The sequence below is a fragment of the Nilaparvata lugens genome, unplaced genomic scaffold, assembly GCF_014356525.2.
Source record: "Nilaparvata lugens isolate BPH unplaced genomic scaffold, ASM1435652v1 scaffold5778, whole genome shotgun sequence".
Lineage (NCBI taxonomy): Eukaryota > Metazoa > Arthropoda > Insecta > Hemiptera > Delphacidae > Nilaparvata > Nilaparvata lugens.
In genome coordinates, this window is record NW_024091563.1 from 1 (window position 1) to 20,018 (window position 20,018).

At 34.7% G+C, this 20,018-nt stretch overlaps 2 protein-coding genes across 3 annotated transcripts; one reads left to right on the plus strand and one right to left on the minus strand.

The window, feature by feature from the left end:
* Window positions 1–755: 755 nt before the first annotated feature.
* Window positions 756–14,037, plus strand: LOC120356100. Of its 2 annotated transcripts, none has more exons than XM_039444923.1 (9): window positions 756–917; window positions 1,993–2,119; window positions 4,156–4,238; window positions 4,530–4,655; window positions 5,243–5,324; window positions 5,773–5,954; window positions 8,721–9,074; window positions 9,447–9,599; window positions 10,457–14,037. In XM_039444923.1, the coding sequence occupies exons 1-9, from the start codon at window positions 765–767 to the stop codon at window positions 10,814–10,816; spliced, it is 1,620 nt and encodes a 539-aa protein (XP_039300857.1). In that variant the 5' UTR covers window positions 756–764; the 3' UTR covers window positions 10,817–14,037. The 2 variants fall into 2 exon arrangements, with proteins under 2 accessions (XP_039300857.1, XP_039300858.1); XM_039444924.1 differs by lacking the exons at window positions 4,156–4,238; window positions 4,530–4,655 and adding exons at window positions 2,944–3,026; window positions 3,496–3,621 and having other exon boundaries at window positions 761–917.
* Window positions 14,038–15,005: 968 nt separating this feature from the next.
* LOC120356099 lies at window positions 15,006–19,980 on the minus strand. The gene is made up of 3 exons (XM_039444922.1): window positions 19,368–19,980; window positions 18,481–18,658; window positions 15,006–15,512 (listed from the first exon to the last, which is right to left on the minus strand). Exons 1-3 carry the CDS (start codon window positions 19,898–19,900, stop codon window positions 15,327–15,329), a joined length of 897 nt encoding a protein of 298 aa, XP_039300856.1. The 5' UTR covers window positions 19,901–19,980; the 3' UTR covers window positions 15,006–15,326.
* Window positions 19,981–20,018: the final 38 nt, after the last annotated feature.

Sequence of the window (20,018 nt, forward strand, 5' to 3'; positions counted from 1 at the left end):
ACTTTGGGGGGGCATTACACTTGGATTGGGGGGGGCTTGCGCCATTGCCCTTGGGGGGGCTGGGCACCCCTGGTTCAAAGGTACCATTTTTTGGTTTCTCGCATATAACTCGAAAACCATGTATCTTACGGACATAACTGTTCTAGACAAAAATAAAGCTTACAATTTCCTAAAATATGTATCTCACAACTTTTTCTATATCTTCTCTAGTTTTCGAGATATCCACTCTTGAAGGTGTGACATTTTTGAAAAAACACGTCTGCCTCCAATTTTTTTTCAATTTTTGCACTTATAACTTTTTAAAAATTGATGGAAAAAATCCATGCTGATAATGCGCTTATAGAGCATTAAATTCTTTACAATTTGATGTATATAAGATAAGATAAGATATAAGATTCTTTATTTCGCAACCAATTTACAACAACAGTACAGCGCACAAAACTAAAAAAAAAGATAGCAAATTAATAACTTATGTATAATTTCACGCTTTTACGAATTTCCCTGCACCTGTTGCAGCAGCTTTAGTGTTGAGTGTGATATCTCCAGTTTTGCAACAAAGACCAATTGACAAAGGAATTTTTGAATTACTAGTACCGGTAACCCTGTTATATTTTTATACAGACTCATGAAAATCGAAAATAAATATATATTATAAAAATATAACAAGGGCACTAGTGATTTTCTATAATTAAGAATTATGATGTATTATATTATATTATGAATTTTATATATTTCTTTTAATAGGTGATGAGGAGGTAGCAGAGATGCAAGAACTGGTTCAAAACTCTGAGCAGTACCTGACGAGACAGCATCAGCGCGAGTCCAGTGACTCAGAAGGCTCGCACATATCGTCACAGGACTCGGACGCGCCAGGCCAGCTCAAGCATAGTGATTCTTTACTACTTTTGAATCAAGTTGTGAGTATTTTCTCATAAGCCAACTAAACTAACACTGGGAACATTCATCGATTTGTCTGTAATTATTTAATGCCTTTCTCATGCTATTTGTGGAAGTAAAATTCTCCGCAAATTGTGGGTGGAAGTAAAGTGTTTCACAAAATGATGGAATAGAATGTAAGAAGTATTACTGATTAAGAAATAGAATTACTGATTAATCATTAATAAAATAGTATTACTGATTAATCAGGAATAGAATGTAAGAAGTATTACTGATTAATTATTCAAAAATGAAATGTTCCGAAAAATGGTCCACAAAATGGTGGAATAGAATGGAAGTCAGAATTGAAGAACTACTGATTCTTTATAATGCACTGTACAGCCCCGTAGAGAGGGTACGGCAGGTTAGGCTGGATCCGGGGGGCCCGGCGGCCAGGTGTCAATGAAGAAATATATTTTTGTTTGTAACTGTGTAAGAAAAAAAAGCTACAAATAAGTTCATGTTTTCTATGTTTTAATGTACACCATCATTGGAAGTGTGACTTCTCTGTTTACAGCTGTTAAGAAAATCAATAAAATGTTCAGTTTCCTGTGGATGCTTCCGAAGCTCCAAGCAGATTAGCTATGTAACCAGATTAAAACATGGACTGCACTGTACAAAAATTATGTTGTTGAAGAAGAGCTCATTTCAGAGATGGGACATCTCAAATGCATCCAGCCAGAAAGCTTTGGTGCCAACCTGAAACCTAGAATTATTGAATTTCCTCGTTCAACAAAATTTCCAGCCTTTTTACCAGTGTAATGATTGCTTTGAGGATTTTCTGCACTTTGCCAGTAACTGTTGCTGAGGCTGAGAGGTCATTCATTTGCTGGCACTTGTAAGAAATGCTCAACGATCCACCATTTCTTAAGATCGCCATTCAAGCCTAGGGATACTTGAAAGTCTTGAATTGTGTTGCTACTGTGAGTATTGTAAGATTTAGAAATGGTGATTTGATTATCGAAATGTGATTTTTCCATATTTCTTTCTTATCGCTTCCCTTTTTTTATATCTTTGTTTGCATTGATTTGATAATGTTGAATGTTGTGTTTCCAGGGCCAGAATCCAGTACCTGAGAATTTGACTGAAGCCGTACAGGGTCTAGACTTATCGGTTGAGACTGAAAGTGATACAGACTCGGTTAGCACTCCATCTAACAGTCCGTCGCACAAAAATCATCATGGTCAGCATTTTTCAGATTTTCTCAACAATTTCTCAAATTCATCATGATCTATGATATTATGATAGGTTTACAAATTCAAATATATCAAGTATATTTTTCATGATCTTAACACAACCAGTTCCAACTCTTCAGTGGAGCCATTTTAATGTGTAAAGAGAATTAATAAACTACATTGAATTAATGCTAGATTATTTTCAACTCTTGAAGAGTAGAAACTAGTTGTACTTACTCACGTACAGGATAAACTGGCGCTACAGCCCGATGTGGGCTTTGGCCTCCTCCACAATCTGCCTCCAAGCCTCTCTGTCTGCTGCCTTTCGCCTCCAACCTCTCACTCACATCGCTCTCAGGTCTCTCTCCACATCCTGCATCCATCGAACCCTCGGCCTCTCTCTTTTTCTTACAGCTCCCAGTTTCTTAGGCTGGTCACACACCGATTAGTCAAGACAAGACTAGTCACGTTTAGTCACAATACTTCACATAGCTGCTTGTGACGCAACACACACTGATTAGGGTAGGCACACACCAGTTAGTCAAGACAAGACTAGTCACGATTAGTCACAATACTTCACATAGTTGCTTATGGAGTCATGTCTAATTGCAATCACTAATCAGTGTGTTTTGCGTCATAAGTAGCAATGTAAAGTATTGTGGCTAAACGTGACTATTGAAACTAGTTGTGCTGTGGTAAAATAAAAGTACTTGAAATATTTAATTGTGTTTTAATAATTCCAGTAGCCCTATTGAGTAGCTTTTGAGAAAAATGTTTATTTGTTACCTAACTTTTTATTCATTGTATAAAAATATTGCATTTTCTCTTTCAGGTAAAAACCGGGACTCAGACTCCAGTTTCGGCTTGCACAGTCCTGAAAATTTGGTACCAGGGGCTGGGCAAGAAGCTTTACAGGTAAATTAATATTTTCAAAAAATCAAACTTTTTAAAATGTTCTCGTTGATTGAATTTTTCTAATCAAAATTTGATTTTCACTTTCCACTGAATAATTTCGACTACTTTTTTCTACCATACTACAACAGAGAAAAATAATAAAGGAATTTTTGAATCTGATATAGGCCTATATCTGATAGCGTCGCAATCTCTCAAATATTGACTGTATTTAATTTCTTATAATTAGTTACTAACTTCGTGTACAGCCATGATACCATTTATTTATTTCTTGGAATTTGATTCAAAGTGAAGCAACATAACCTACCTTTTAGACATTTGCTTACTACTATCAAAATTTGGAAAGGGAATAACAGTTTTGGGCTAGGCCTGTTGGTCCTTTTCTAATCATGTATTTGATTTGTGCATTGGTTAATGTAAATGTATGAATAAATGAATAAATTCAATTTCGTCGATTTATTCTTTATTGAAGGAACTGTGGAAAAGATTGCAAGAAGAAACGGCCAGCCTTGGATTGGAAGTTGGAGGGGGAAGCCTCTACCTGGATCCTGATATTATTGACTTAACGCTGTTACCACCTCCCATTACTCCCGAAAAGGTAATAATTTTTTAATTATGGAGATCATAGAATTAATTATTGATTTTTACATCATTACAATACCGTGTGAAGGCAAAAAAAGCAGAAATTCGTCCAAAAGCAACATTTATAGAATTGTCAATGTAAATTTTAATTTTCAATGTGATAATTAAAAACTTTTTAAGGTAGTAGTTTTTTGATTATTGAGATCATAAAACTATTTACTGTTTTTTTTTTTATTATTACAAAATACCACGTGGAGATATTAAGAAAACTATAAATTGAAAAATTCCGGGGCTGACAAATAATTGTTGTATAGTAGCGTTCTTCGAATTTCCATCCAGCTGTTTAACCTGTTGTCAATATTTGCTGTAGCAGAAGTCTTCGGGGTGATTTACAGCATTTCATTGGGATTTTCGTTTAATAATAATTATTCATTACTGTAGCATTTGAACAAATGCAATTTCTAATTTATTTCAATCTGAAAAATTTAATTTTTAATTTGCTACCGATTTATTTATTCATAGTATAAAAACGCTGAATTTTCTCTTTTAGGTAAAAACCGGGACTCAGACTCCAGTTTCGGCTTGCACAGTCCTGACAATTTGGTACCAGGGGCTGGGCAGGAAGCTTTACAGGTAAATTTTGTATTTTCAAAAAATCAAACTTTTTTAAAATGTTTTCGTTGATTGAATTTTTCAAATTACAATTTGCTTTTTACCTTTCACTATATTTCGACTACTTCGTTTTACCATTAGGACTTTTTGTACTTAATAATTTAACTGATATAGGCCTATATCAGATAGCGTCGCAATCTCTCAAATATTGACTGTATTTAATTTCTTATAATTAATTACTAACTGCGTGTAAAGCCATGATACTATTTATTTAATTCTGTTGATGACCTAAATATTTATTCTTCATTCAAGGAACTGTGGAAAAGATTGCAAGAAGAAACGGCCAGCCTTGGATTGGAAGTTGGAGGGGGTAGCCTCTACCTGGATCCTGATATCATTGATTTAACGCTGTTACCACCTCCCATTACTCCCGAAAAGGTAATAATTTTTTGATTATTGAGATCATAGAATTAATTATTGATTTTTATATGATTACAATACCGTGTGGAGGCAAGAAAAACAGAAATTCTGCCAAAAGCAAGATTTACAGAATTTTCAATGTAATTTTTAATTTTCAATAAGATAATTGAGAAAACTTTTAGAATGTTTAAGGTAGTAGTTTTTTTGATTATTGAGATCATAAAACTATTTATTGTTATTTATTGGAGATAAGAAAAATAGAAATAATACAAAAGCAAAATTTACATAATTTTTCTATAACGGTATTGAAATATATTAATTCATTGCAAAAATAATTTGATTAAAAACTGATGAAAATTCTTGAACCTTACTTCGAACATAGCCTCGTACATGAGGCTTTCACATGAGATTTTAAAAACAAAAGAAACCTAAAAACTTCAGACATTGTCTTTCTAATTATTGCAGAATTATAATTTATTATATTCGAAAATAATTCAATAATGTTTCTTATAAATTCAAGATTTTCATTAGTTATTGAAATCTCAAAGTGGAGAATCATGTTATTAGAATAAATGCTGATGAATTTTTATTTTGCTCTTGTATAGGAAGTGTTCAATCTGCCTGCTGAATTAAGACTGCCTCCTGTTCCATTTGCTGACTGCACTGATGGTGCATCGAAAAATTCCGGTAAGAAAATTTATTCCTATTCAAAATTTTAGGACGAATGATTTTGATTATTCTAAGTCAATAAACAGCTCCACAAACTACAGTGGTTTGTCGCATGATACAATTGGTTCGAAAGGTTGAAATAATCAATTTTTCATTTCTATATTCTTACGACCTCTGCAATATTTTTTTTTTTTATTAGATATTTTTATATCAACAACAAATATTACAATAATTTTTCATAATTTTGATTGAGATTTCATAATATTTGTGTTCGGAGTTTTTTATTCCGGATGATGCCAACATGAGCTATTTGCTTGTGCGTGGGTAATGAAAAATGCGAGTGTGATTTGATGTGATGATCAAACGCCCATGCCTACCGGCGGGATTCGAATCCGCGACCAGGTAGCTATCCTGGCTACTGTTTGAGTTGACTTTGAAGTATTCAATATTATCGTGTTTGTTTCAGCGCCTGTTTTAGAAGACAGCCTGCCGGAGAAAGACGTGCTGAGTTTGGACCTGGACTCATTTTTGGCGACAATGACTGTTCCGCCGCCGCTGAGGACTGGATCCACGCTCGAACTCACCTCTGAGCAGATCAACTCTTTCATCATTCCACCCCCTCCACCTCCTTCTGACATACCAGAAACCGTGAGTGGATTGCTTATCTATTGAGAATATTTCCCAATTATTCATTATTATCTTTCATCTTTCATCATTCATCATCCATTATAAGTAAGTAAATAAATAAATGTTCTATTGTAGTAGCAAGTGAGAACATCAAAATTCATTACAACGTCTAATGGTAGAGGTTGATGTAAAGGTTGTCATGGCATTAGAGTTATCTTTCATTCATCTGTTGTATTTTATTATAAACTTCAATTTTTCATGGTATACTTTCATGATAAGTTTCTCTCCACATGGATGCAAATAACAACTTGCTGATGTGATAATACTTGCTAGTGTTTTTTAGTTGATGTTGATGGCTCAATATGTACAATATTATTTTCTTCAATAATTGTAATTATTAATACTAATGCGGAACTAAAAATAATTATTTACTTCTTAAGTTTAATTTAATTTTATTATGTCAATTTTTGTAAATGTTACCATAGGCAAGAGCCTAGTATCTTATCTTTATCTGTAGAACTCCTTAAGTGAAAACGGTGAGTGATTGTTTTGTGATTAATGTCCTATTTGTGGTACATTAATGTGTTTCCAAGTGCCTATCCATCTCTTCATAATCGATCAATCTGTTTAAAAATATAAGCTTCAATTAGAAAGTATGTAATTGCTTTCAATCATGACATATTGCAATCGGTTAATGAATTATTGTATCTCCTAACTAAAAGCAAATTCTCTTTCCATATTACCAACCCTACTAGGAAATAGTGTGCAGATGTCAAAGTATTTGTAATTATTTGAAGGCAGATATCCAAGTTCGTGATATATGCCTTTGCTTCCTCAGTAAATAAGCTACTGTAAACCCTAAAAAATAGGTACTTGAAAACATTTCCCGTATAGGCTCTACCCTCGCAGTGCTCAAATATGTGTCCAATAATCTAATCAGAAAAACTCACAGATGTTGTTGTTGTTTTTATTCCATTATGGAACAGTTCTAACATTATGGAATAGCGAATTATTAGAACTTTTTTAAATATATTTCCTCTTTTCTTTGTAGGGCTACTGATTATTAAAACACAATACAAAATTATCAAAGGTACTCTTTATTTTTCTTAGTAACACTACTAGTTTCAACTCTTCAAGAGCAAATTACACTTGAAAATTACTCTTGAAGAGTTGAAACTATAAAATTAACAAAAGTATCCTTCATTTTTTCAGTAACACTTGGAGCCGGTTTCCGAGCTCGGGATTTGGCTAAGTTCTAGACTTTAAACAGCTGGAGTTGGAAAATTGGCTTTCCGAAACGGGGCGTAGCACTACCTCCGTAAACGGAGGTAGTGGGCGTAGTAGCAGTTTTATGATAAAATCTTCATTTTCTCATTTCTATAAAAAGTAAATTCTATAATTTGGAAACGTTTCTTTTTGACGGAATGAACATTCCTAAATAATTCAAAATAGCTGAAACTTCACACTATTTTCTCTTGATTTTATGTTGTGTTCAATTTTCCAGTTTTTCGAAATATTTTATTTAAATGCGGACTGCGACTACGCCCCGTTTCGGAAAGCCAATTTTCCAACTCCAGCTGTTTAAAGTCTAGCCAACCTTTTTATCCGAGGGTCACATTGTTAATTCTTGGGAGGCTTAGAGAGCCAATTACGTACGTAATTCCATACGTTATTCCATACGTGGAATTTGACTTGTGGAGATTTGGGGGTGTAAAATTATTATATCTCCATTGAAATAATATGAGGAGTTTTAAGTACGTTTAATTAAAACACAGAAAGAAACAAACCAATTCATTTCATTTTAATACAAAGTGCAATTTATTGAGTGTAAAAGGTCATAAGAAAACTTGACAATGCATGAATTTAGCAATAAGTTGAATAAAATAATAATAACTTTTTTTAATAGTAATAAGACAACTTGACAATATAGGAATTTACAAAAAGTTACCAAACTAGAAGAGAATACTTAATTTTAGTGAGACTCACCACTTCTCAAAGAAGGGCGGCCACTCAGGCAAAACTTCTTAGGAGAGGTGAGGCTTTTGACCCTTCAGAGCTTCGGAGGGACAAAAAGAAAAACCCAAGAGACCAGTGATGGGTGAAACTCCAGGGACAAATGTGGGTCAAGAGGCTGAGTCGAGGATGGCCAGGCGCCGGGCGCCCTAGAGGCAGTTTGGCGTCCCCTTTCTCAGAGGAAGGACCTACAAAATGGCCAGGAGTGGAACTCACATAGGTCTCGAGTACTAATCCGTCTGAAGAGACTGCCAAGCATATCACACTGGATTGCGACAAGGATTGCAACCAGGTGATGAATGGAATGTTAGTATAGGGAAAAACCCCTGGTTCTTGTAAAGGACATAGGTATTGGTTTGCCTAACTAACATATTACTTGGGAACACAATAAGCTTCGGTTGACGTGTGGGGCTCTTTAAACTTTTGGATCCTTGAATCCGTCCCTTCAAAAACAATAAACAATAAGAGAAGAGTAACTTATATTGTAAGTGAAGTCACAGTCTGTTGTCAAAAATGTGTATAAATATATATTTTAAAAAATCTTTTGCAATAACTCTAGGCGGGCCGGACAAAATCTATCCGCGGGGCGGATGTGGACCGCGGGCAGCAGGTTGGAGGGGCGGTCTAGAACTTAGCTAAATCCCGAGCTCGGAAACCGGCCCATAGTGTTACTAAAAAAATGAAGGGTACTTTTAATAACTTTTTATTGTGTTTCAATGAATGATTTTGTTTACTATTTTCGACCACTATATGAATTCACTGGTTGCTCCCCAGGTGTCATCACCCGTAAAACTGAACGGCCACGCAGTGGGCGCCGGTAACGTCGGCGAACTGTCGGCAGACAGCGACCAGTGTACGGCGCAAAACAGACCGACGACGGAGAGACGTGGCAGCACGGCTAGCAGCAAAAGCAAGACTAGTTTCTCGTGCTGTAGCAAACCGCGCCAAGCGAGTCCTGAGGGGTCGCCACCACCTGTGCTGGGGTTACCGCCTAGGGGTGACTCGCCCAGTGCGCCATCGCGGCCTCCTAAGCCGTCAATCACACCTCCGCAGCTACCGCCCCGGTCTGACTCCATCAGTAGTGGAACGTTGAGTCGGAAACCGCCTCTACCGCCTGTCACATCTCAGGTTAGTTGTAGTTTCAATTCATATTACCGTTTTCGTGTCTCAAAAAGTTATAGTTTATTTAAAGTTTTGAATGTTTCAACTTTTTGTGATTGATTTAATTCATTTTAAAGGTATTTTTTACTTTGAAATCTGTGTTTTTTGTTTGTTTTGGATTATAAATTGGAGTATAACTCAAAAATGTAAAAGCAACTGTCATTCAAACTAAACTATCATTCAAATATTTAGAAATTATTTTATTTTTTATTATTTAATAATTATTTAGAAATTATTTATTATTCAATTTATTTCATAAATTTTATTTAAATTTAAATTTAAATTAAATTATTCTATTAGCCTATTTAAATTATTTAATACTGTTATTTATTTGTGCAGGAGATTTCGCTGAAGACCGGTTTCTTGTCACTGAGCCGGGAGGGAGTGAGTGCATGTGGCGCCCTCTGTGAGCGGCTGGCGCAAGTTGCCACCCAATGCAGTGATGACCAGGCGCATGGTGGAGGCGCCAGCATGGATGAGGCCAGGTTCCAGGTGAATAGAATATGGAAATAGAAGTTGAAACTAGTTAGAAGAATGAATTTGATGGTTGAAAAACTAGTCTGAATCACAAATTTGATGATTCAGTTACAGTTCAGATCTACTGATTCACGATCAGATTTCAAACAATAACCTTCGATGGTTCAATCACTAGAATAAGGTTGGAATTGCAGGGGCGTGAGAAGGGACTTAGTATTGTGCATGCATGCGCTCTGTTTCTCTTAAAATCTTTATAAATACAAAATCTAACCAAGTCATCCTAAACTCTGTCTTATTGTGATTCGAATCATCTTTATTGCCAAGAAAAAAAAACAAATTCAACATACAGCCAAAAACACCTTTAACAAATAATTGAATACCTATTTCATCCCTAGTGGGGAGTTTTTCAATTACTATTTTCTGGACTACAGTTATTTTCAATTGTAGGCCTAAGTCATTCCAAATCAATCCCTCTAAAAAAGAATAAGTGAAGATTGGACCCTGAGTAATCCAGAATCTTATTGAATTTCAATGTTAAGTTCTTCTGATAATCTTAGGCCCGTTTGCAAAAAGCCTGTTAAATTTTATTCATGATTGCATGTCATGAGAACCATTCAGAGAAAGGCTTCTCTGAATTATTTTTGTGACATTTAAACCCTGCTAAAATTTAACAGACTTTTGTGCATCTTATGAGAACTAATCAGAGAAAGCTTTTTTTAGAAGAAGGCTTCTCTTATAGGTTCTCGTGGCATGTAACCCCTGTTAAAATTCAACAAACTTGTGTGCAACTGGCCCTAATCATTCAAATTTTGCTTTAACTCTATTTTATTTTTCAACGGATTATTTGAAAATTGGGTTTATTTGCTTTGCAGGAAGCCAAAGAAGCCCTTACACTGGAAGCGAGGAAACTGGTGACGTCATCCAAACTTCTGGTGCGCAGTAGCAGCGCGGTTTCGTCCAACCTGAACCCATCAGCGGCCGAGTTCGAAACCCACCTAAACAGCTGTCTGTCACTCTTGCGACACATCACCGACCTCACTTCCAAGATGGCCGCGTTCACGGCGTCCCCCCTCCACACGCAGAACCTGGTGCTCAAGGTCAAGGACGTGGTCGCTGTTTTCAAACAGCTGTTGGCCACTGAAGGCCAGGAGGCTTTGCTCACCAAACAGGCCGAGAACTTGGCGAGTGTATTGGCAACACTACTCCGAAGTTTGAGAGTTTTCACACCCTAGTTCGATAGGTTGCACGGGCGTGTGTAGAATACGTTCGTGTGCTGTGAAACAGTCTGAAAAACAACCAAAAAATGATGAAATTACTGAGAAACTACTTAAAATACGGATGACTGGGGTCTGGATAGGTTGATTAAAAGCTGTGATGGAACAGGAACAGGAGTATGAAAATGGTTGCACCGGTAAGTTCTTCTAACTTGAATGTGCTGTGTAACATACTAGAAAACTACTAAAAATGATGAAATTACTGAAAAACTATTCGAAAACGGATGATTAGGGTCTGGATAGGTTGCTTAAAACTATAGTAAAACAGAAAATGTTCGACAGGTTGCATCGGTAAGTGCTTTTAACCTGAATGTGCTGTGAAACATACTGAAAAACTACTAAAATAGGTTGAACTACTGGAAAACTACTCAATTTTTTTATAAAATTACACACTTTTTGAATTGTCACTTCATTATAACTATGCAGACTGCATAATTATGTCGTCGATAATGAATTGAAAAATCAAAATTGAAATTTATTCATCGGAGTTCGTGATTGATGAAAATTATTTTCGACACAATTATCAAAAACTACTTAAAATACTGATAAATGAGTTCTAAATAAGCTGCTTAGAAGAGTATTGTATTGGACCAGTAGTTTAAGAGTCTCTTTATTTGATGGGTTGCAGAGTTGTTTTTTAGCTGGAGCCAGAATTCTACTAAAAATAGTAATAAAATTACTGTGAATCTACTCAAATCACTGAAAAATATGGTTTGAATAGGTGACTTACAAGGTTATAAGAACATATTGTATTTTAGAGTAGTTAAAGCGGATATGAAGCCTTTTTCGTGCTGAGTAATGACATAAGGTGTTACTGTAATACTCAAAAAGTACTGGAAAATAAGGTCTGAATAGTAGGTTGCTGATAAGGGTAGAAGAACAACATTTTGAACTTCTATTATTTTGAGGCTGTACCCACAGATTCTTAGTGAGGATTCTTTACTACCAACACTTCTCTCTTACTATTTATCTAGCTTGAATCTCAATATTTTTTATAATTCGCCTATGTATTAATTATGCAACATTCCGTTTTACAAGAACACTCTATCATATTAACACATATTATTCACTACCGTACCGTTAATCATTTTTATTTGGAAAATAGTTTTAGAGATAAAATGAGTGTTCATTGAATCCACCCCTCTTCAACCTCACCAAAGATGTAAATAATTTGAAATAGTTTCTATTGATTGTTTCTCATAAAGTACAGTAAACATAAAATATGAGTTTACTTGACTTCAATGGAAAAATTAACATGATTTCGTTTCTGATAGCATTGTAAAAAAGATACACATGGACATAGAAAAGATTCACGAAATATTTGACAGTGGTAGTAGTCATTCAATATAGTTGGTTTACAATCACACTATTCTTGACAAATCTTAGAGCTGTATCTTATTTTTAAACCATACATTTACACTATTACTTATTCTTGACAAAATCTCTCTCTTCTCTCTCTGACATTTTCATCATTTTTACTTGTTTTGTAATTGGTCATAAGAATAATTATTTCGGAAAATCGAATTAATTTCTCTAAGGCTACAACTATACTCTGATTATAATGACTCATACTCTTAGAATAATATTTTATTTTGATTGGCCACAAAGATGCGAATACGAATTGGATTTATCACTGAATGATTTTTATGTTGAACAGTTACCTAATATGCTCTGAGGTTCTATGATTCGTTTTTAGTTCATAATTGACAGGGTAATCAAAATTAGGTTTTAATTCCAATAAAATTATAATCCAATGAATTATAATTATAATCAACCCAAAAATATCAAATAGCGTAGATATTTGTTTAACAAGTTCTTCACTCTATATTTTGAAGTGTATATTTTATTATCGACGTACGATTTTGTTATGTACATTCAGAATATTGTATATACAAAGATTGTATACGTAGTTACAGTTATGTAGCTTATGTAAATAGAATGTAAATTTGTAAATGTATAACTGTCGAGCACAATGTACTTGAAAATTTTAATACTCAATGTGAATAATTTACTGATTTTAGGCTGGTTTTCAACCAATTTGTATATTTTCCGCTCAAATTAATTCCTGGGTCTGAAAATTATCTATCGGCGTCCACAACTTTACTGAATACTGGTTCTTGGAAATTGATTACATTTACATTTCTTTCAAAGTTGTGTTAAAGTTTCTTTGCTATAGAATACAGTAGTAGAATATTAAATTTGTCAACTATCTAACTTGGTTGAAAATGATGTCACCATAAGTAGGTAGTAAATAATTTTCTCCATTGTTAATCATCACAATTATTATCCATCTTTTATTATATCACACATCACATCAGAACTAATAAATGTAAATTATGTAAAACAAGATACAAGAATAATTATTGAATAATCATATAATTATCATTTCATGTTAATAGCTGGCACTCATTTGTACCTGCATGCCTTATTGGCATCTTATGTTTTGTTTTAATGTTTATAGTTTATGTATTTGGACCTTTCAACCATGTATTAAAATAATCATAATCTATAGTCGAAGGATCTATCACCTTATTAATAGCAAGGTGTTGTTGAAAATTGTGCTCATAAAAAAATCGTAATCTAGTCATTAGAGAAACAATTGAAAAACAATCTATGATGGTGCAGCAAGCACTTTATTATTGAAAAATCTAGAAGATTTTAGTTCACTGGAATTTACATTGGGTTCACAATCAACACAATAAAAATCGATTTATGTTTGTGGATTTGCATAGTTATGTAGAGTGTAAACGTTATGTTATGAGTTTGTTGCTAGTAAATAATTCTACCATTCTCTAGAGGTATTATTCCAAAATATTCCAAGTGATTCGAATTGATATAGTTGTATGCAATGAATTATTATCGTATGGAAGGTTTGAGAAGAATAGTTTTATAAATAAAATTAATATATTGTAATGTACCCCGAGTATACAAACGAATTTTTTGGATTGTTTCAGTGACGAAATTTTCTACTTCGTATCTTTACGATAATATTTCATAATTTCAAAAACAGATATTATTATCATGTACTCTATTAATATTGATGACGATAATATAATATTATTGTAGATAGTAATGATAATATTGTAACGTATCAAAAATGGAAATTGTAACATCATTAATAACTCGTATGCGAGTATAAAATCAGAATTTTACAAGTGAAATAAATTTTTCGATGAATATCAAGAGGTCATGATTATTTCTGCATGAGAACAATTTTGCATGAAGTCATGAATGATTATAACATTGAATTATCGTACATCTCATGAATTATTGATGTCTTAAATTCAGTTTTTATAAACATGAATTCCACCATAGTAATTCTCAGAATATTTTTATTCTATTTATCAATATTTCAATCTTGCATGTTTTACTTAAGGGCATACGCCCTTCTCCAGGAAAAGTTGAACTCTCACCCTCATTTTTCTATAATGGACAAGATATTAAATTCTTGAGAAGTAACTTGAGCAGAGGAAAAAGAATTAAAAGATGTTGCTTCTTGAGAAATTTTGTTGAATTAATTTATATGCTTGAAGTAATTCTCTCAAAATCTGATTAGTTTAATAGCATTTAAATGATATATTTTGTTCCAAGTATTGCAATCGCATTTTACGTGGAGTAAAATATTCGTATAATTGGGAGAATTTTTCAAGATTCTAAATCTCTGTATTTCCATGTTTATAGAACGTGTTCTAAATTCTATTTTGTTGAAAAAAATAGTTTGAAATTAAATTTTTTTTACGGTACCGTAATGTCAATAAGCCTTTTTACCATATTATACATGTTAGCTGATTTCATAATAATAATAATAGGCAATTTTATGTGCGATAGTACGGCTTAAGCCTTTGTATATTGCAGCTGTCAATGAAGATCAATTAATGTATCAATCATATTAAAAGTGTCAAGAATCTCTTTTCTGGCTTCTTGCAAAGATTTTATTTTATTTTTGAATAAATTTGAATGTTCAAAGATGTCGATTCTATTGGCCAAACGGTTGTCTATTGTGATACATCTTTCAAGAGGCGATGTATAACTTCTCACATAGGCATGAAACTGATGGAAATTCCTCAAGTTGCGTGTGGGTACTACAATTCCAACTCCATGATTGTAATCTAATTATAATTAAGAAAAAACCAATGAAAATACAAAATTAAGCATTCGATAAATTTATTAAAGATCGAAAAAATCCAATTATTGTTAGATTCTATCGTTTAGGTCAATATGGTGTCTATATCATGCGGTTTCCAAGTATTTTACACATGAATTTACAGCCCGAAGTCTCAATTCATTTAGAAAACTGTAATTTTCTGATGTAGCTTCTAATAGCCAGTTAAGAGCTGTCCACTGTCCAGCTCTGGCAAAAATGAATAATTTTCAATAGTAATATAATCTTAATTTTAGATTATTTTCCGTCCTGTAAACAATTAATTTCCAAGTGCTTCAAAGTCAATTTTTCCATGCCAATCATTTTTCAAGGAATTATCCTCGATTTCCGCAATGGATAATTTGAACAGCATTTCTCGTCTTTTTGGTCTTCGTTGGTTTGAGTGCCACAAGTGTGAGAAATATTCACCACATCTTCGAAAGGACTTATTTCTCGTGGGATTTCAGCACAGGGGTCGCAAGGATCTATGATCATTGGCAGCTTCACTTTTGGCTAAAATAAATCAACACGATTTCAGTATATTATACTATCATTTATTCTATCTCAATACAAAGTTGAAACAGAGAATGTTGATATAATAATTATGATCTTTTGAATAAGCTCTTTACGAGCTCTTGTAAAAAAATGTTACACGATTTTCTTATAATTATAGCCTCTCACATTTGTCTGAAATGAATCAACAGATTAATTAATTAAACTGAATTCACAGCATGTGAATTCATAGGTACTGCATTATCATTATTTGAACTCTTGTATCAACGTTTGACACAAGCCTTGTCCGATATCACTTAATATTTGACTGAATTTTATCTAGGCTATCATAAAAAAATAAAAGAACTATTATCACGATATCATTTCCAAAAAATAACACCTTAAAATGTTAGCTCTTGTAATAAAATTTAATGTTACATACTTTTCTTGTATTATAGCTTCGCCCCTGTTATTTGTCTAAAATTAATCAACAGAAACATTAATTAAACTGAGTTCACGGCATGTGAATACATAGGTACTGCATTATCATTATTTGAACTCTTGTATCAACGTTTGACAATAGCCTTGTCCGATATCACTTGATATTTGTCTGAAATGTATCTAGGCTATTATTAACAAGATATCAAAAATATTTTTGGAAAATATTTTTTCTAAAAATGTTGCAGAAACATACTTTGTTTTCTCTATTGAACTCTTCTATGAAACTTCTAGATACTTTTTTGTGAAAACTCTTCTATGAAACTTTTAGATACTTTTTTGTGATATCTCTCAACGTTGAATCATTCCACTAAATGTGTCTTATATTCCAGCTCACTAACAAAACTTTGTTGAATATTATTTTCAATCAATGATTTATACTCAAAGTTACCCTACTAAAAGTTTCTTGTAATACTTTCATGATAGAATGATGCAACTTACTGGCTCAGTAACGTTCCTCTTCTTAACGAAATCCTCATAGACAGTTCTGCAACACTTGGGCGGGAACGTGCATTTATCGTCTTCATTAATTTCTTGTGTGTCGTAGGAAATGTTGTCACTTCCATTGTCTCCAATTGTTTCTGAATCCTTCTCCGGTACGCAAGGTTTCACCGGCATTCTATAATGTGGAGAAGAAGTACGGTAGTTGACTTTTGATACATGTTGAAAATATTCTTGTAGGTTCATTTTTCGACCATCAAATTTATTAGTTCATAGTTTCATCATAAAAATATAGTCATCGTAAAAATATGTATTCATTCATTTATTGTACAAAACACAATAATCATAATATAATTATGATCATGGAGGAAAAAACTAAACTGAGCCTGTACCATTTCTCTTACAACTTTTGATAGAAAGTTGAGTAAAGCAAAAATATCAATGTTATTGGTGTATTATAATGATTATTTTATCAATTCGTTTCAAAATACAGTAGGTTATATTTAATCAACTTTTATTTAACATAGTTTGAATTTGTTGTATTTTCGATTGGTTTCTTGTTCTCATACAGTAAATCTTGAATTTTGAACTTGGATAATTCTAAAATGAATTCCCAGTTGAATCGACTTTCAAATTGCATCAAATTAAGCTGAATCTTATAAATTTATTGTAACTGTGGTTGTTCCATATTTTCTTGTTTCTTATTATTCTAAATTTAATTCTATATAGCTTCTTATTATAATGCCGCAGCCACATGTTGGCCAGCCTGGTAAAAGTGCAATGCCTTACGAAGGCCAGCGCTGGCAAACCACCCATCCACACACTGGCGCTGGTCGACATTGGCCTTCATTGGGCCAACATGTGGATGCGTCATTAGACTCACCGCTCATCGAAAAACGTGGAATAAGGTGGCATTTTGACGAGCTTGGAAGGAGGACACCTAGGAACAGGTACAGGAGGCGGCTCACATTTACAACAGGCACAGGCAAATCTTCCGGGCAGTAGGTGGGAGGGGGCGGAGGTGCACACGGATCAGGCTTACCAACACTCCCTGAACAACACGAAGAACCAGGCTGACCAACTCTCCCATAATCCATACTGCTACCAGTTGTACCTCTTTGAGGGGATGCAGCTCTACCGGAACAACAAGAGCTTCTCAGGGGGGAACCGGATCTGTTTAAACCGGAAGTTTGAGATCCGGATTTTGATTTTCTTGATGAGGTATCGTTAGGTGTTGTAATGTCTTGATTTTTCGAGAGTGACGACGAATTTCTCCCACCTCTATTCACCACTGCTGATGAATTCGAATTCCGAACAGACGTCGACGTTTTACGTACGGCAAGAGACGAACTCAGGGAGCCTTTTGAGATTGAGTCCAGTGACGGCTGGTACATGTTTGTGTGCGAGTCGGGGCATTTTTGCGGCGGAAATCCGTAGTCGGGGGCGGCGGGGTATTTGCAGCAGAAGGGAACTCCGGGGCGGTCGCAGCCGTCTTTTCTGCGGGGCCTTTTGATTGGCGTATGACATGGATTGGGGGGTGGTGGGGGAGGGGGAGCTGGTTTGGGGGGTGGACAACATGGCGGTCGTGGATACTGCATTATCATTATCTGAACTCTTGTATCAACGTTTGACAATAGCCTTGTCCGATATCACCATAGCCACCTCTAATACAGGTGTATATTAGCATCACTACACTATTGATATCAGGTGTATATTAGCACCTGTATTAGAGATGGCTATGATATCACTTAATATTTGACTGAAATGTATCTAGATATGAAAAATATTTTTGGAAAATATTATTTCTAAAAACCTTTCTAAAAATGTTGCATAAACATACTTTGTTTTCTCTATTGAACTCTTCTATGAAACTTCTAGATACTTTTTTGTAATAACTCTCAACGTTGTATCATTCCACTAAATGTGCTTATATTCCAGCACACTGACAAAATTTTGTTGAATATTATTTTCAATCAATACTTTGTACTCAAAGTTCAATTCTACTTACAGTTTTTTTGTAATATTTTCATGATAGAATTATACAACTTACTGGCTCAGTAACGTTCCTCTTTTTAACGAAATCCTCATAGACAGTTCTGCAACACTTAGGCGGGAACGTGCATTTATCGTCTTCATTGATGTCTTGTGTTTCATAGGAAATGTTGTCACTTCCATTGTCTCCAATTGTTTCTGAATCTTTCTCTGGTACGCAAGGTTTCACCGGCATTCTATAATGTGGAGAAGAAGTACGGTAGTTGACTTTTGATACATATTAATAATATTCTTGTAGGTTCCCTTTTCGACCATCAATTTATCAGTTCATAGTTTCATCATAAAAATATAGTCATCGTAAAAATATTTATCCATTCATTTATTGTACAAAACACAATAATCATAATATAATTATGATCATGGAGGAAAAACTAAACTGAGCCTGTACCATTCCTCTTACAACTTTTGATAAAAAGTTGAGTAAAGCAAAAATATCAATGTTATTGGTTTATTATAATGATTATTTTATTAATTCGTTTCAAAATACAGTAGGCTATATTCAATCAACTTTTATTTAACATAGTTTGAATTTGTTGTATTTTAGATTGGTTTCTTGTTCTCATACAGTAAATCTTGAATTTTGAACTTGGATAATTCTAAAATGAATTCCCAGTTTGAATCGACTTTCAAATTGCATCAAATTAAGCTGAATCTTATACATTTACTGTGGTTGTTCCATATTTTCTTGTTTCTTATTATTCTGAATTTAATTCTATATAGCTTCTTATTATAATGCTGCAGCCACATGTTGGCCCAGCCTGGTAAAAGTGCAATGCCTTACGAAGGCCAATAAAGGCCAGCGCTGGCAAACCACCCATCCACACACTGGCGCTGGTCGACATTGGCCTTCATTGGGCCAACATGTGGATGCGTCATTAGACTCACCGCTCATCGAAAAACGTGGAATAAGGTGGCATTTTGACGAGCTTGGAAGGAGGACACCTAGGAACAGGTACAGGAGGCGGCTCACATTTACAACAGGCACAGGCAAATCTTCCCGGGCAGTAGGTGGGAGGGGGCGGAGGTGCACACGGATCAGGCTTACCAACACTCCCTGAACAACACGAAGAACCAGGCTGACCAACTCTCCCATAATCCATACTGCTACCAGTTGTACCTCTTTGAGGGGATGCAGCTCTACCGGAACAACAAGAGCTTCTCAGGGGGGAACCGGATCTGTTTAAACCGGAAGTTTGAGATCCGGATTTTGATTTTCTTGATGAGGTATCGTTAGGTGTTGTAATGTCTTGATTTTTCGAGAGTGACGACGAATTTCTCCCACCTCTATTCACCACTGCTGATGAATTCGAATTCCGAACAGACGTCGACGTTTTACGTACGGCAAGAGACGAACTCAGGGAGCCTTTGAGATTGAGTCCAGTGACGGCTGGTACATGTTTGTGTGCGAGTCGGGGCATTTTTGCGGCGGAAATCCGTAGTCGGGGGCGGCGGGGTATTTGCAGCAGAAGGGAACTCCGGGGCGGTCGCAGCCGTCTTTTCTGCGTATGGTGAAAAGAAGCATAGTTGTTGTGATAT

Coding starts and splice junctions, on each gene's coding strand:
- LOC120356100 (XM_039444923.1), top strand. CDS start 765: ATGCAAGAACTGGTTCAAAACTCTGAGCAGTACCTGACGAGACAGCAT. Junction 5,955..8,720: donor CTTCTGACATACCAGAAACC/GTGAGTGGATTG, acceptor GTTGCTCCCCAG/GTGTCATCACCCGTAAAACT. Junction 9,075..9,446: donor TACCGCCTGTCACATCTCAG/GTTAGTTGTAGT, acceptor TTATTTGTGCAG/GAGATTTCGCTGAAGACCGG.
- LOC120356099 (XM_039444922.1), bottom strand. CDS start 19,900: ATGCCCCGACTCGCACACAAACATGTACCAGCCGTCACTGGACTCAAT. Junction 18,659..19,367: donor TCCACGTTTTTCGATGAGCG/GTGAGTCTAATG, acceptor TCCACATTATAG/AATGCCGGTGAAACCTTGCG. Junction 15,513..18,480: donor AGAGGAACGTTACTGAGCCA/GTAAGTTGTATA, acceptor GATTTATTTTAG/CCAAAAGTGAAGCTGCCAAT.